The sequence below is a fragment of the Barbus barbus genome (assembly GCF_936440315.1).
Source record: "Barbus barbus genome assembly, chromosome: 46".
In the NCBI taxonomy this organism is placed as follows: Eukaryota; Metazoa; Chordata; class Actinopteri; order Cypriniformes; family Cyprinidae; genus Barbus; species Barbus barbus.
This window is the reverse complement of record NC_136724.1, coordinates 24,347,815-24,364,321: the sequence shown is the minus strand read 5'-3', so window position 1 is coordinate 24,364,321 and position 16,507 is coordinate 24,347,815. Positions and strand designations below refer to the sequence as shown.

At 31.4% G+C, this 16,507-nt stretch overlaps 1 protein-coding gene across 14 annotated transcripts in view; it reads left to right on the top strand.

Annotated features, from left to right (window-relative positions):
- Positions 1-16,507, top strand: part of LOC306865161 (receptor-type tyrosine-protein phosphatase mu-like) — a 235,032-nt gene that overhangs the window by 188,613 nt on the left and 29,912 nt on the right. For 5 of the 14 annotated variants that reach the window (XM_079409584.1, XM_079409594.1, XM_079409591.1 and 2 more), the window contains 4 exons: positions 1,706-1,780; positions 2,876-2,902; positions 6,475-6,668; positions 15,883-15,970. In XM_079409584.1, the coding sequence (XP_079265710.1) occupies positions 1,706-1,780; positions 2,876-2,902; positions 6,475-6,668; positions 15,883-15,970 (384 nt within the window). The remainder of the gene's footprint in view (positions 1-1,705; positions 1,781-2,875; positions 2,903-6,474; positions 6,669-15,882; positions 15,971-16,507) is intronic. The other 9 variants (XM_079409585.1, XM_079409596.1, XM_079409592.1 and 6 more) reach the window with 3 other exon arrangements.

Sequence of the window (16,507 nt, the reverse complement as noted above, 5' to 3'; positions counted from 1 at the left end):
AAATAAAGACGAGCTCTTAGAGTGACCTTCTCCTGCGGTCTGTGATTGACAGACGCTTTAGCATTCTCATACTGACAGAACCAACGTGAGCGGCGAACACTAATGAGTCTGTAGTAAAACACGGCTGCTTTCTCCTTTTTATTAGTTTAAGCACAACAATAACTCAAATACAAAGTTAAAACTCAATCAATAAAAACTATATAGATACATTAAAAATTATTTAAAATACACTACAAAATTACTAAAACTTTAAAGTCAAAATAAAAAAATAAAATAAAATCTACTTCAAAATATTTACAAATTTTAAAAGTGTATCAGTAGTCAGAAACTAAAATAACATAATCTATAACTATACACTATATAGACATATTTTAAAATAATAATATTATACAAAAAATATAAAAATTAAATCTAGGTATTAACACACTAAATGATCTAAAACTGAAAACTAAAACTTAATAAAAACTATATAGATATATTTAAAAAAAAAGTCAAAAATCCACAGTAAAATTACAAAAATATTTACAAAAATTTTAATTAAAAGAACATATAAAATCTAAATCAAAATATTAACAAAAACGTTAAACATATATCAGTAGTACAGTATAACTAAAACTAGATCTAAAACTGAAAACTAAAACTTAAGCTATTTAGATATTTAAAAAAAACCTAATGACAAAAACACAACAAAATTGCTAAAACTAAATAAAATTAACATGAAAACAGAAAATTAAAATAAATTAACAAACAATGTAATAGTATATCAATAGTATACTAAAATCGCTCAAATAATCTAAAACTGACGTGTAATAAAAAACTATATAGACAATAAAAATGGCAAAATAACATTACAAAAAAGAAAAGAGAACATATACAAATTAAATCTAGTTAAAGGTATTAACAAACTTTAATAGTATATTAACAGTATACTAAAATAACTAAATCTAAAAATGAAAACTTAATAAAAACTATATAGATATTTAAAGAAAATACAAAAATGCACAGTAAAATTACTAAAACTTAATAAAAACTATATAGATATATTTAAAGAAAAGACAAAAATGCACAGTAAAATTACTATAATTTTTACTCAAATTTAAATTAAAAGAACATATAAAGATAAAACCTAAATCAAAATATTATCAACAATGTTAACCTTATATCAGTAGTGTACTGTAACAACTAAAACTAATTATAACTATTTAGACATTTAAAAAAAACTAATGACAAAAACATACAACACAATTACTAAAATTAACTAAAATTAACAGGAAAACAGAAAATGCTAAATATTAACAAACAATTTAATAGTTTATCAATAAAATAATCTAAAACTGAAACGCAATAAAAACTCTATAGACAATAAAAATTGAAAAAAAAAAAATTTTAATAATAAAAATTAAATATAAAAATAAAATCTAATTCAAAATATGAACAAATACTAAAAAAAAAAAAAAAAAAAATCTGATACAAGTATATATCAGTAGTATACTAAAATAACGCTGGTGCAGAGACACATGCTGGTCATTTGACATTTTTTAAAGATTAACAACATTAAAATACAAATAAAGCTTATTTAATGATTGTATAGTGACATGTTTGATTTATATAGAAATGTCACATTGAAATGTTTGTCAGTGTTTGTCAGAATTCAGATGTACTCTTGTGTATTCATCACATCTTGCCTGCTTTTTTCTTCTGAAAGCGGTCTCCTCGCCGTCGTCGTTTACCCTGAAGACTAACACACTGAGCACTGCTGTGCCAAACTCCTACTATCCAGGTAAAGCTCTGCGTTCAGCGCTACATGTCCACTCATTTCTGTCTCAAACTGCTCTGCTTTTGTCCTGTGCTTTGCTCTGCTCAGCTGAGCTTTATAGACCACATGAAATCACCACTCGCATCTATAACTTTGAGCTCTTCTATATCCTAGAGCACCACTAAAGAGTACAAAAATACACTCGTAGAAGAGATATCGTTCAAAAGTTTGGGGTCAGTAACAATTTATTTTTTTATTTTTAAGAAATGTATACTTTTCTTCAGGCTTATTCTAGATAACAAAAAATAAATAATTTAAAAAAAGAAGTTTAATTTCTTGCAATAACTAAATATGCTAAATAATTTTTTTAAAAGCTTATTTTATTTTAATAAAAATCATAAAAATTCTAAAAAAAGTTACTCAAAATGAAATAAACTTAAACTGAAATATACTAAACATACTAAAATATATATGAAAACTAAAAACTTTAAAACGGAAATAAAAGTTAACACAAAATTAACATTAAAATTACTAAAACTTTAAAATTAAAATAAAAACAGAGAATATAAAAAAGAATTATTATTGAACATAAAATATTATTTAAAACTATAATAATATCTCAATGATACAAAAAGAACATTGCTTTTATTCATTAAGGCTGCATTAAATTGATCAAAAGTGACACATTTATAATGTTTCAAAAGATTTCCATTTCAAATAAATGCTGTCTTTTGAACCTGGAAAATAAAATGATGCTGAAAATACAGCTTTGATCACAGAAATAAATTACAGTTTAACACATATTCACATAGAAAACAGCTGTTTTACATTAGAATAATATTTCACAATTTTTACTATATTTTTGATTAAATAAATGCACATTAAAAAAAAGTTACTGACCCCACACATTTTCTATGGGCAAGGCAGCTCACTATTAGTTAAACCAGCTTATTAACGATGTCAAACCATTTCATGGGGTCTATACGTAAGCAGTTATGTCTGTATGGTCACCTGTTTAACCTTCCTGACTAATGCAGTACTGACTTGATCTGGATCAGTGTGGTCTGAACCGCTTTTCTCTTCTCTGTAAACCTCCGCATGTCTCTCGGCCGTGAGCAGATCCCTTCGTGCCGACCGCAATCTTAGGTGAGAAAACCTCTGTTTCTGTTTCACACATGACAGTGTCCTGAGAATAGCTTGTTTGTGTTGACAAGAGACAGACAGGAAGTAGATCTGACGCTTCCTCACATTCATACCTGCCTGCTTTTCTCTTCTGTGTGAGATTGGAGGGTTTATTCCTCCCCGAGCCGAGGCTTCACCCCATCCCATCCGCATTCCGTGTCGTGCGTGTGACGTCACGTATGTCTATGACCTCTCATGTGCATGGACAGATAATGTGGACCGGATGAGGGGGGAGTGACAGTGTGGCACAAACGAAAAAAGCGACCCATGGCCATTTCCATCAGTGTCTTCAGACGCACTCTTTATGCTCACGATAGCGTTTAAAACACACTTTGTCATAAAATCAATTGTGCACATGCCAGTTTTTAATGCTAAACTATGAACTAAATACAGCTCCAAATCACTATACTAAATGATATCTTGGGTTCAGGAAGTATTTTTCCCATTCATTCATTCGAAAGACACAAGAATGCGTGCTAACGAAGGAATTAATCTTCTGTTGTCTTAACAGAATAATTCACCCCAAAAAATATAATTCTGTCATCATTTGCTCATTTCTTTCTTCTGTGGAACTCAAAAGAAGATATTTTGAACCCCATTGACTTTCATTGTATTGTGTTCCACACAAATAAGTAAGTCATACAGGTTTGGAATGATTTAATTGCAAGTAAATGACCAAAATAATGACTTTAGGTAGGTAACTAGCTATCTAGTTATATACTGCGTTCATTCACTGCTTCAGAATCACATTATTTACGTCATGATGCTTTTAAAAGAGTGCAGGTTTTAGGCATCTACAGAAGCAGATCTCAACCCTGTCTTTTTAACAAGATCTGTAGGAAAATAAAATGTTGAAATACTGTTGTGATACCTACGTTGATTCGATTTGCCAAATCAAAACAAAAGTTCACTGATTCAACCTTGATCCATGGCATTGCTTCAACTGGGAATAAACGTTCAGATGTGCTGTTTCAACATTAGAAAAACATTTAGTGATAAATGATTGTGAAAATGAACAAAATGCAAGATTTTATTGAGATCTGTGCAAGAAGAGGTTGAAATGATGTTGTAATATTAATGTTGATTTGATTTGCTAAACTAGTATCTTCTACATCCATGATTTGCTTGTAAATAAACGTTGAACGGTGGGAAAAAAAGTTTAGTCTTGAATGCTTGAAAAAGTGAACGCAAGTCTTATTAATCAATATTTAAATGAAGAAGTTTTATATGAAAAGTAATATATTGAAACAACGTTGCTGTATCAACACTGATCTGATTTGCAAAACTGAAACAAATTTCTACAACAATTCAGCCTTGATGCATGACATTAGTTCACCCGTGAATACATTTTGAAATGCGGTTGAAATCATTTAAGTGTTGTTTCAACGTTAAAAAATTAAAATTAGGGCTAAATGGTTGTAAAAAAGGTTAAAAAAAAATCAACACTGAAATTAAACTGAAACCAAATTCAAACAATTCAACCTGGATCCATGCTTGTGTATAAATGTTGAAATAATGTCAACGCTGGCAACAAGTTTAACAAAATACTTAGAAATCAACAATTTTAACAAGAAAGTAAGACATTGAAACAACGTTGCAGTATCAACATTGATTCAATTTGCGAAATTGATACAAAATTCAACACTGATTCAACCTTGATACCTGATGTATGTTGCTATTTCAACATTGAAAAACTATTGTTTAATGCAAGAGCATTACCACAGTACTTAAAATTCAGAATTAAAATTTTAACAAGATCTATACATATTGAAGTAAGCATTGCATCAGCATGGCAAGGAAACCGTTGATTTGATTTGCGAAATTGAAACAAAATTCAACACTGAATCAGCCTTGATCCATGACATTGAATAAACATTGAACTGTGATTAAAACAATGCATAAATGTTCAACATTGAAATTTTAACAAGATCTGTAGGAAAAGTAAAACATTGAAACAATGTTGCAAGATCAATGTCATTTCGATTTGTAAAACTGAAACAAATTGCAACACTTGATCCATGATAAACTTTGAAATGTCAGCGTAAATCATGTAGCTTCCGAGCTCATGTAGGTCTGTTTAGAAAGTTTAACAGTGGATGGCCTGAATGGGATTTGTACTTGGGGAACCCAAGTGTCGAGCAGGTTCAGATTTGGCCTCGTCTCATTCCTTCATTTTGACACCTCAGACGGTTCAGAGTAAGTCAGTCAGAACCTCAGATAGTCTCTGGACTTCATGTGTAGCTGCTCTTGCTTCAACTATCTTGTTGCTTACACCCTTTTTCCTCTCTCTTCCTGTTTTCTTTCTTCACATTTAACCTGTTATGTATCCTCTTAAAAAGTGCCCATTAATGGTAAGTTGCCAATCGGCCCTGTGTTTTTTGGGGGTGACTGTCAGTGGGATCCGCTCCCCCCTCTCCCCTCAAACCGTGTCGCCTCTCTCGCATGGCCTTGTGTCGCATTTCGCCTCCCATTAGCTAGCATGGCCGTCACCCGTGGCCCGCCCTCTTCATACATACAGTGCAGCGGTGGCCAAAATCACTACAACACTAGTATATCAGCAGCTAAAATAGTTTTAAGGCAGTTATTTCTATCTTTTGCTGTAGTGTGTCAGCAGGAAACATTCATTTTGCCATTAATTGTAATAATCCAGTGAGATGTTTGAGATCTGATCTGATCATCATCAGTCTGTCTGGAATGACATGAAGAAACAGAACAAACTGAGACTAAATCCAGAAGAACTGTGGCTTCAAGAAAGCTCCTGAGAAACTCTGCTCAAGTGCACCGAGGACAAAAGCTTTAAGGATGCTCACAACAAATGTTGATGTAATTTAGTTCATAGAAGTTAACTGATAAAGAAAATCTATTTATGATATTATTTTTGACAGCATCCTCATTTTACAGCATTTTTCCACAAGTGCCTAAAACTTTTAACAGCTCTGTAGCTTTACAGGATGTTTCTTCTGGATCGAGTCTCTCTCAGTTTGTTCTGTTGCTTCATCTCATTCCAGGCAGACTGGATGATGACAAAAATGATGACAAAAAACTCACTGGATTATTACAATTAATGGCAAAATGAATGTTTGGAAATGTAAACTGATATTCCCTACTGACACACTACAGCAGAAGATAGAAATAAGTGACTTTAAACCATTTGTAGCTGCTGGAAATACTAGTGATCTGATCATTTTGGCCACCGCTGTAAATGTGTCACCCTCCACTCACCTGCATCCTCAAATGTGCTTTCTTTTGGTTCCCAACCCTGTCGTGAAGGTGCCACATCCAGACATCACCATTTCACCATTGGTGCGACCTCATTTTGACATGGGATAGCCAGTTTCTTTAGCTAGAACAGACGGCTTGGTTTTGTTTTGATGTGTAGATGGTGCCGGCGTTCTGTTTATGCACATGTTTGGATTCAACTCACCTGCTGTTCTGTGCTCATCTCTTCATGTAGTCGTCAACCTACTGCTCATCCATTCCTTTGCAGTTTTCTTCTGCGTTTGCTGACCATTTGTCCCTTGCGTTTTTCCCATCAGACGAAAACCACACCATGAACAGCGAGACCAGCAGCCTGGTTCAGTCGCATACTCACTCCTACAAGAAACGCGAGGCGGTGGATGTCCCATATCAGACGGGACAGCTTCATCCGGCCATCCGCGTCGCCGATCTTCTGCAGCACATCACACAGATGAAGTGCGCCGAGGGTTACGGCTTCAAAGAGGAATACGAGGTGCGTCCTTTTGCTTAATTTGTCTTTAGTTTACTCTCAACATCATTTGTTTCATCACACGTTTGTGTCACTGCATGCAGTGTGCATATTATTTTTAAGAGTGGTCATTGAATATAATGTCGTTCCAATCTTGACTTGTGTCTTCCGTGAAGCACGAAAGGAGATGTTTAGCAGAATGTGCACGCTTCAGTTTACAAACAACAACATTAGACACTTTTTTACAAAGACATTTTGTTCAACATCTCTTTTTGAAAGTCATACAGGTTTGAAATGACAAATTATTCATTTTTGGCTTAACTATTCTATTGATACTTGTTTGTTCAGTATTTTTATCTTATTTTCCAGTGCAAATATGTAAACATTCTTTAATCAAAACATTAACTAGTAGCAAAGAGTTTATGCTTAAAACAAGAAAAAAACATTATCAAGGGGAACGGAGAAATAAACTAAAGGGGAAAACTTTATTATTTTTGTACCCCATTAGCAGATATTTTTCATGTTTTAAGCGTAAATGCACATCATTTTAATATACTCTTGTTTTCCAATACAAATATATAAATATTCTTAAATCAAGATCTATTTACTTTTCAATGCAAATTAATTTATATTATGTTATAAAAGTTATATTAAGTCTTATTTACTCTTGAAAAAAATCTGCTAGTGGGGCTGGAAAAATTATTCAAATGCAAAACAAAATTAATTTTCTTCTCCCATTGACAGATTTTCATTCTTGTTTAAATCATAAACTTGTTTAATTTTGATAATGTATTCATATCTTAAATCATTTAGCATATCAAGTAAATGTATCTTAACAATGTTAGCATTTTTGTCTTATTTTTTATTTTATTTTATTTTTTTTAGTTTTTGAAAATTAAGTGAATTTGTGCTTAAAACCTGAAAAAATATCTGGCAATGTGGTCAGAAAAATAAACTTGATTCCCATGGAAAACTATTGATTTTCTTAACCCGCTGAGATTTGCTTTTTATTACTATTGTTTTAAGCATAAACTGATTTAATTTTGATGTATTTTATTTAAAAAAAACAAGACTTAATATCTAATATCTCAGTAATTTTGCTTCTCAAGAAAAAGTATCTTGATTTAAGAAGGTTTACAGGGTATTTTTATCTTGTTTTCCAGTACAAACATCTAAATCAAGATACTTTTACTTGTTTTCTAAAATGAAGTTACAAAACAAGACCAAATAAACCTAATTCAAAGGGGGGGGGGGGTTGTTTTTCTGACCCCATTGGCAGATTCTTTCTTTCTTATTTTAAGAATAAACTCACTATTTTTATACATTTTTCAAAAAACCAAGACTTAAAATCTTAAATAAATGTATCTTGATTTAAGAATACTTCATTGTTTTTCTGTACAAATATCTAAATATTCTTAAATCAAGATACATTTACTTGAGAAGCGAAATGATTTAAAATACTGTCTCATTTTCTCATTATGCTTAAAACAGGAAAAATGTATGCATTTATTTATTTATGTATTGTTTTAATTCATCCCATTTGCAGATATTTCTTAAGCATAAACTCACTTAAATGTGATCATTTTTATGGAAAAACAAGTCTTCTGAAGTAAATATATCGTAAAGATTTAAGAATGTTTAGATATTTATGCTGGAAATCAAAGCATTTTTTGCAGTGTTATCTCCATGAGCTCATGTCATCACCAGACCGCTCCAGTTCTGTTGAGCGCACAAGGCTTAGCTATGATGTGATGTGTATTGTCTTCACACACACGATGACAGACAGACAGACAGACTTGCGTGATCGGCCGTTAGTTAACGTCTACAGCGACTGAGAGACGTGGGCAGTGCTAAAACATCCCATCACGGCTCTGTGTTTGTGCATCCTCTCACCCACCACCATAACCTCACCGCTTTATCCTTCACATCTCAATCAAATGAATATTTCAGCCCAGACACCCGTTGGGTTGCGAGCCGCCCTGAGGGCTCGATTCATTATGGATAAAGATTGTTTTTAGAGTTCAGGTAGAAGTCCCTCGTCCCTTCCTCATGTGAAACTTGCTTGTCTTAACTGTGTTTCTGTTGAATAGTGGTTTGAGATGACCAACACTAAAATATTCCCTTATCTTTCCTTTTGCTTCTTGTTATTCCATTCATTTACTTTGGAAAAGATAAATGAGGTAAGCAGCCCTTTCTGGATATATGTAAGATGTTTTAGTTATGATTTGTTAGCTCCCGATTGTCCTGTAGTTTGTCTTGAAGCTCCTGTAGTTTCACCGGTCTTACCTTAGAAGCTGTTGCAATATTATCAGGCAGGATTTTGTTCTTTTTCTAATGTTTTGATGATTTGCGTAAAACTGCATTGAAAGCTTTCCAAAAATATAGTTGGGTATTTTTTTTATTTTTATGCATCTTTAAATAATCTTGGGTCATTCATTGAAAAAAATAAAAGCAAAGCCATAAGAAAAAAAAGTTACTTGAAAATAAAATAATAATAAATAAAATAATATAAATAATAAAAAAAAAAAAAAAAAAAATTTATATAAAAAAAAAAAAATTATTTAATAAGACATCATTTCTCGTTTTAATTTGATGAATTAAAGTAACTAAACCTAAAATATAAAAAGTTCACAGATTAAAGAAATAAAAAGGGTATACTTTTTGTCTTGCAATTCACTTTTTACAGAATTAGCATTCTGAATTTATAAATTTTTATTTGTATTAATTTTCACAGTAGAATTTTTATTTATTCTTGATTTAAGAATATTTTACATTTTTATTCAAATGTATTATTGTCAGAGATATAAACTCAGAATATTGCAAGATATCATTTTTTTCTGAGAAAATTGTGAGATTTTAATTTTTAATTCCATCGCAGAAAAAAAGTCTGAATTGTGAGATAAAAAGCACTATTGCCTTTTTATTTTTATTCCAGGGTGGAAATGATCTTCCATGATATTTAATAAATAAATATAAAAAGTAATAAATGACAAAAAACAACCAAATTACTAAAACTTCAACTAAAAATTATAAAACAATAAAAAAATTAAAATTGATTCAAATTCACAATTTTTTCAGTTTTAAATCATAGTACACAATCATTTAACTATTTCTTCAGAGAAACCATGTCATATTTCAAATTAGTATTATTTTGTTTTATTATTACACAGCAGAAACAAGCTTCCATAATATATTTTAAAAAAGTAATAAACATTACAAAAAACAACAAAACTAAAATTGACAAATTCTTTGGTGTTTAAATGATGTTATGACACAATTTAACTACTTATTTAAATAGAAACAGAGTCATATCTCATTCCAGACCATGTAAGAATAATATTCCGCATTAGCAACAGTAACCAAGAGGGGCGGAGCTTAGCAAAGGGTCAGTTTCTATGAATTTTGCAGTCAGTATCCAGGCTGAGAATCTTTTATAAATGCACAGTTATAGTGTCAGAATCCAACATTTGAACATCTGATGCTTAAATTGCATTAAAAGCTGCCTGAGGAAGTTTATTTGTGGATAAAGTACATCAGAAGCTTCTGGACCAAACTGTAAAGCTTTACTAGTCGCTGTCAGACGTCACAGAGGTGGAGGTAATGCATCCACAAATACCTGGAGCATGCTGGGATGCATAACAATAAAGAGCAGCAGGGAATCAACAACTGCATCTTACAACATGCATTATTAAGTTGGGCTCGATGCCTGTTTTATTCATGCTTGTTTTGACATCTTTCAGAGAGCGCGTGTTATTCGGCATCAATTTCATTTCATGACTCTGTTTATTGGATTTGATTTCACCTCCTGCTTTTATCCTCAGCACCACTGAGACGAAACGCAAGTTAATGTTATCGTTCGAGTCGCTCCTCTCGTTCTGGACCAATCCAGATCCGGTTTTAGCATCGCCAAAGACTCGCGTCACGGGTTTGGCTCATGATTCCAGTCATGCGTCTGATTGGCTGTGGTTTTGAGGCTCAGCCAATCGCAGCTAGTGGCCTAGAGGGACAGAAACAGCCTGGAGCTTCCTGCCAGCCATTTCTCCATCCGCTCCATTCCAGTCTGCTGTGAAGCTTATTTATTCAGCACCACATTTTTATATTTCAAAAGATTATTTTCCCATCAAGCAAAGTCTGAAAGTCATTATTCTCTCCTGTTTCACTTCAGCAACTCTTAAAGGGACAGTTCACCTGAAATTAAAAGTACTGTCGTAATATACTCACCCCTACTGTTTTAGTGGCACTGAAAAACTAGTTTTTGGTCATATTTTGAATTGGGTTTTATTTTTCTGTTTTCATTTTAATTTTTGTTAAAGTAATTTTACATTTTTATTATCTTTATATTTATTATCTTTTTTTAAGTGTTTAAAATAAATTTTAAATATAAATTGTTTTAGTTATTAGTTTTAGATATTTTATTGTTTAAAGTTAAATTAAATAAAAATGAGAAATGAGCTAGAATAAATTTCAATTTTTTTGCCCTTTTTATTAGTAGTTTTTATTTATATATATATATATATATATATATATATATATATATATATATATATATATATATATATATATATATATATATATATATATATATATATATATATATATATATATATATATATATATATATATATATATATATATAGTTTTTATAAAGTGTAGTTTTTAATTTTAGTTTATTTAGTTATTTTTGTACTTCAACTTGAACTAAATGAAAATTAGAAATTTGGCAAATAGCCAATAAAAATAAAATGTTTAATTTATTTTAGTTAATAAAAATATACAGTTTTTTTGTGTTTCATTTATTTCATTTAATGTTCGTTCATTGTATTTGTATAATTTAAGTTTTAATTTTTTTAAATAAGTTTAAGTTTTTTATATTTTATTTATTTCTGTTAATGTTTTAGTTTATTCAATTTTTTATTTAATTTTAAATTGTATTTAAAAATATGTTTTTTTATATTTAATTAATAATTTTTTTTGAAGATATTTTTAATGAAGCCTGAGAGGTTTCTGTTACTCCAGATGAAGGGAACCCAAACTTAAAAGATCCAAAAAGATCATAAATGTGTCGTAAAACGAATCCATGTGAATCAAGTGGTTTGATTCAAGTTTTGTGAATAGATGCAATCATTGATGAACAGATTTTATTTAGCCTTTTATTTACATCTAAACTATTATCTAAACCTCTCAGGGTTCGTTACAAATATCTTAATTTGTGTTTTAAAGATGGACCAAAGTCTGACTGGTTTGAATTATGATGGAGTTCACATTTGTGGGTGAATTATTCCTGTAAGTTGAGCCTGTTTTTCTGCGTGTCTTGTGTTTATACACCAGTAAAAGCACACAGAAGAGCCGTCAGTGTTTGTTTGACAGAATCTGCGCTTTATATCACGTCTTGGCTGTGTAAATACTCTCGGAGGCGTCTGCGTGTGACCGTCTTGAATATTTAAATGTGTGTGTGAGTGTGTTTGCGTTCGGTAACTGCAGCGCCTGACGGCCGTCGGCGCTCGTTTGACTCAGTTGTCATGATTTTCCCGCTGCGCTCTCGGCGTTGGACTCCTGCATCTCATTATCTGAAAGGTGTTTGTCAGTGGCTCGTACCTTCGGCTCGGCTCGTCTCGCTGTCTCTGACGCCACATGAGAGACACGCTGAATAACAAGCTGCTGCTGCTTCAGAGAACCAACATTCATTAAACTGGCTTTAATGTCTCTTTAGATGCTTTAAATGCATCTGCATTTCATGATGTTTGCAAAACTATATATATATACACGCTAGCCCACATTTGAAGTGGATCAAAACCTTTCATCGAAGTTGTGCTAAACCCAAAATGCGTTCTTGTCTTAGAACTGAACTTTTTTAATCCTCTTCAAATGTTGACTCCTGTATATGGAGTATTTTTACTTTACTCAAGTAAAGTAAATCAGTTTATCTGAGTGTTTTTCTTTGGATTTCATACTTTTTACTGCACTATACATTTCATAAAAGTTGTTTGTTTTACCTTTAATACTTAAGAACATTATAAATGTAGTACTTTCTTGTACTCGAGTAAATCTTTGAATTACTTTTACTTGAGTAAAAGTAAGAAAATGATAGATTTCTAATGTAAATAAGTATTATATGATATTTAATATGAAACATAGTGCAGTAAAAAGTACAGTATTATGCTTTGAAATGTTGTGAAGTAGTTTTCTAAAGAAAAACACACTAATAAAGTGCTTAAAGTACTTTTAAAGCAGAGTAAAAATACTTCACTACTGTCTGCCTCTGCTGTGTGTATATATATATATATATATATATATATATATATATATTAGGGATGCACCAATAGGACCGATACCGCTCAGTTGCATAAAGCAGGGGTTAAAAAAAACAAAAAAAAACAAAGATTGGTCATCTTTTCTAGATTTACCAAAGACTAAATGTATTAAACGTAAGAAAAAACTACAAAGATATTTAAAAATGTTTGCAGCATGGATAAAAAATTAATAAAAAAAAGTTACTCCTAGCATTTTGAGAGGAAAAAGCAGCCTAAATTATTAGTCTGTACATCGCATTTGATTATTATATTCAGAAATAATGTAGGCTAAAATACTGGTAAATAAAAGCTAAATTACAAACGCAGTTAGAATATTTTAGTTCCCTTCTCTCCACAACAAATCCTCTAAAGTTGTATTTATATATAAGCGTCAAGACAAAATGAATGAATTTACAGATGAAACTGAAGCCTGCTGCTCTCATTCTGCACAAATCCAGATGTTTCCATATTCACGATGTATCTGGATGCTAAAATATGATTTATTACGTAAACTATAGGCTTTGTTCTTCACTCGCATAGCTAGGTAAAGACACTTATAATGTTACAAATTTCTATTTCTAATAAATGCTGTTCTTTTAAACTTTCTATTCATCTGTGAATCCTGAAAAATAAAATGTATCAGTTTCCACAAAAATATTAATGTTTTCAACATTGATAATAATCAGAAATGTTTGTTGAGCAGTAAATCAGTATATTATAATGATTTCTGAAGATCATGTGACACTGAAGACTGCAGTAATGATACTGAAAATACATCTGCAGATCACAGAAATATATTACAGTTTAACACATATTCACACAGAAAACAGCTGATTTACATTAGAATAATATTTCACAATTTTACTGTATTTTTGATCAAATAAATGCAGCCTTTCTGAGCAGAAGAGACTCTTTCAGGATCATTTTAACAGTAGTGCGTTTCAAGATAAGATGTGTTTCTATTTATTTATTGCACACAGACGTGTTGAGTTTCAAAATGAAAGACTTTTGATTGAAAGTAGTTTTTCTGTTTCTTTAAGTCTTCTAAGGTTATCGTGCTCGATGCAGGTTAAATCTGACTCAGCTCTCCTTCTGCTGTGATTCATGCCTTGAGAAACCATAACACTTTACTTCTAATCTCAGTCCATAACCTCAATCACAGAGCCTCCGAGATGTTCGTCAGAAAGCTGCGTCGGTGAATATCAGGCACAAAGAGCGGATGATCAGCCGTTTCTCCTGCAGATGAAGCTGCTGTCATCATTGTGTTTAGCTCAATCACTGCAATCATATCTCTTGTCTCTGGACGGTGGGACACTAGGAATACCAATACCACGCTTACACCAGAGAAACGGCAGAAACCAGCCCAACGGCCCTCAGAAGCCAGCGCTGAAGTGTATTTTCATAATTAGCTGTAATTGCACGGCGAGGAGAGCATTAATGTTTGATGAGGAACAAACGTCGGCTGCGTTTCTCTTTCTGTCTGTCTCTCTTGTGCTTTCCGTTGGTTCGATGTAAATCTCACGCCGTGATCGAGCTCCTGCGGTCAGGAAATAATATCAACTAAACCCTCAGATTAAAAATACTAGAAGTGGATGCAATGCAATAAACATTGCTTATGTTATCTTATTCTAAAACCTGGTCAGGCAGCATTTTAAGGCTTTATTCTGTAGGTGTGATTATGCCGCCTTATAAGATGCTTTCTTTTTATTTTAGCTTAACATGGCATGAAAAATAAAAAATATGTGCAAGGTCAAGTCAAGTCACCTTTATTTATATAGAGCTTTTAACAATACAGATTGTGTCAAAGCAGCTTTACAGTATTAAACTATATAGTGTGTCAGTAATGCAGAAGGACAATAGTAATGTTCCTTTAAGATGCCAGATGAGGCAAGAGAAAGGCTGAGAATGATAAAAATGGGCTGTGTTTTAATTTATTATGTATGACAAGTATATATAAATATTATAGATTGTAGAAATTTACAATAATATAATTTAATGTTAAATGTTTTGATAAAATTTAAATATTAAATCATTTAAATATGAATTTTTTTTTTTTTTTATTATTTAAGATTTTTAATTTAATTTAATAGGCTATTAACATTGTTGTGGGATTTTAATATTATATCATTAAAATATAAAATTAGTGTTAGAAATATTTTTATTTGATGTTAATATTAAATCATTTAAACATTCAATTCAACGTTTCATGATAATTTAATAGTTTTAATAATATACTATTCATATTGTTGTTTGATATTAAAGTAATTTAAATACATTTTTAATTAAATGTTCAAAAATAGTTTAAGAATTTTAATAATGCACTATTAATATTTTTTGTTTTGTTTCAATTTTAAATAATTTAAATAAATATTCACTTAAATGTTGAATGATAATTTAACAATTTTAATAATAAACTAAAAAAGTTTTTGTTGGATTTTAATATTATATAATTTAAATAAAAATTCAATAATGTTTATTACTACTTCAACAATTTTAATAATATAATATCAGAATTGTTGTTTGATTTTAATTTGAAATATGTAAAGAAATGTTTAATAATAATTTACCACTTCAAAAAATGTACTATTAATATTTCTATTGCTTTTAATATTAACAGTAATTTGTAACATAATTTTTATATTATAAAAGATTTGAATATTAATCAGCTTAAATATTGAGTTAAATGTTTAATATTAATTGAACAATAGTAATATTTTGTTTGTGCTGTGTATTGAATGCTAATGTCAAACTCTAGAGTCATTTGAAATGGTTTTCTGTGGTAATGGAGATGCTTCACGTTCATGATCATAAAGTTCATTTTCCTCTTTTCTCTGGCTGTTTATGTCCGACTCCATTCTCATGTGCTGTCCTGACCTTTGACCTGCTGTTTGTCGCTCACGTTCATTCTGTTAACTGTGTTTTTGTCTGTTTTTGTCGTTGTCTTTCAGAGTTTCTTTGAAGGGCAGGCGGCGCCGTGGGACTCGGCCAAAAAAGACGAGAACAGAATGAAGAACCGTTACGGAAACATCATCGCATGTATGTACAGAAGCGCTGTGTGTGTGTGTGTGCGAGAGAGAGAGTGTGTGTGTGTGCGAGAGAGTGTGTGTGTGTGTGTGTGTGTGTGATTAACAGTCACATCACTCCTTAAAGCAAAGCGAGCGTCAGTGGCCATTATGAAAATCAGCTTCTATTGAGCAGCGTAATTTCTCAGGACGTTGCTTTAAGACCGGCGGTTTTCCCATGAGCCTCTGGGCCGCCGTCAGCGTGAGCCAATCACAGCGCAGGAGCTGCAGGCGTGAGCAACATTCGCCCTGAGCGTCAGAGAAAAACGAGCGCATCACATCGCTTCAACATCTCTCTGACAGAGAAAAACACCAGTTTGTCAATTCAGTTTAGCTGCTCATGTCGGTAATGTTTTGTCTAATTTTAATATTTAATAAATTAAATACATTTTCAATTAAATGTAAAACAATAATCATGTAAATGTAATAATATGCTATTAATATTTTATTTTATTTCATATTAAATAACTTACATTAATATGCTATTTAATCTTTAATAATAATTACAATT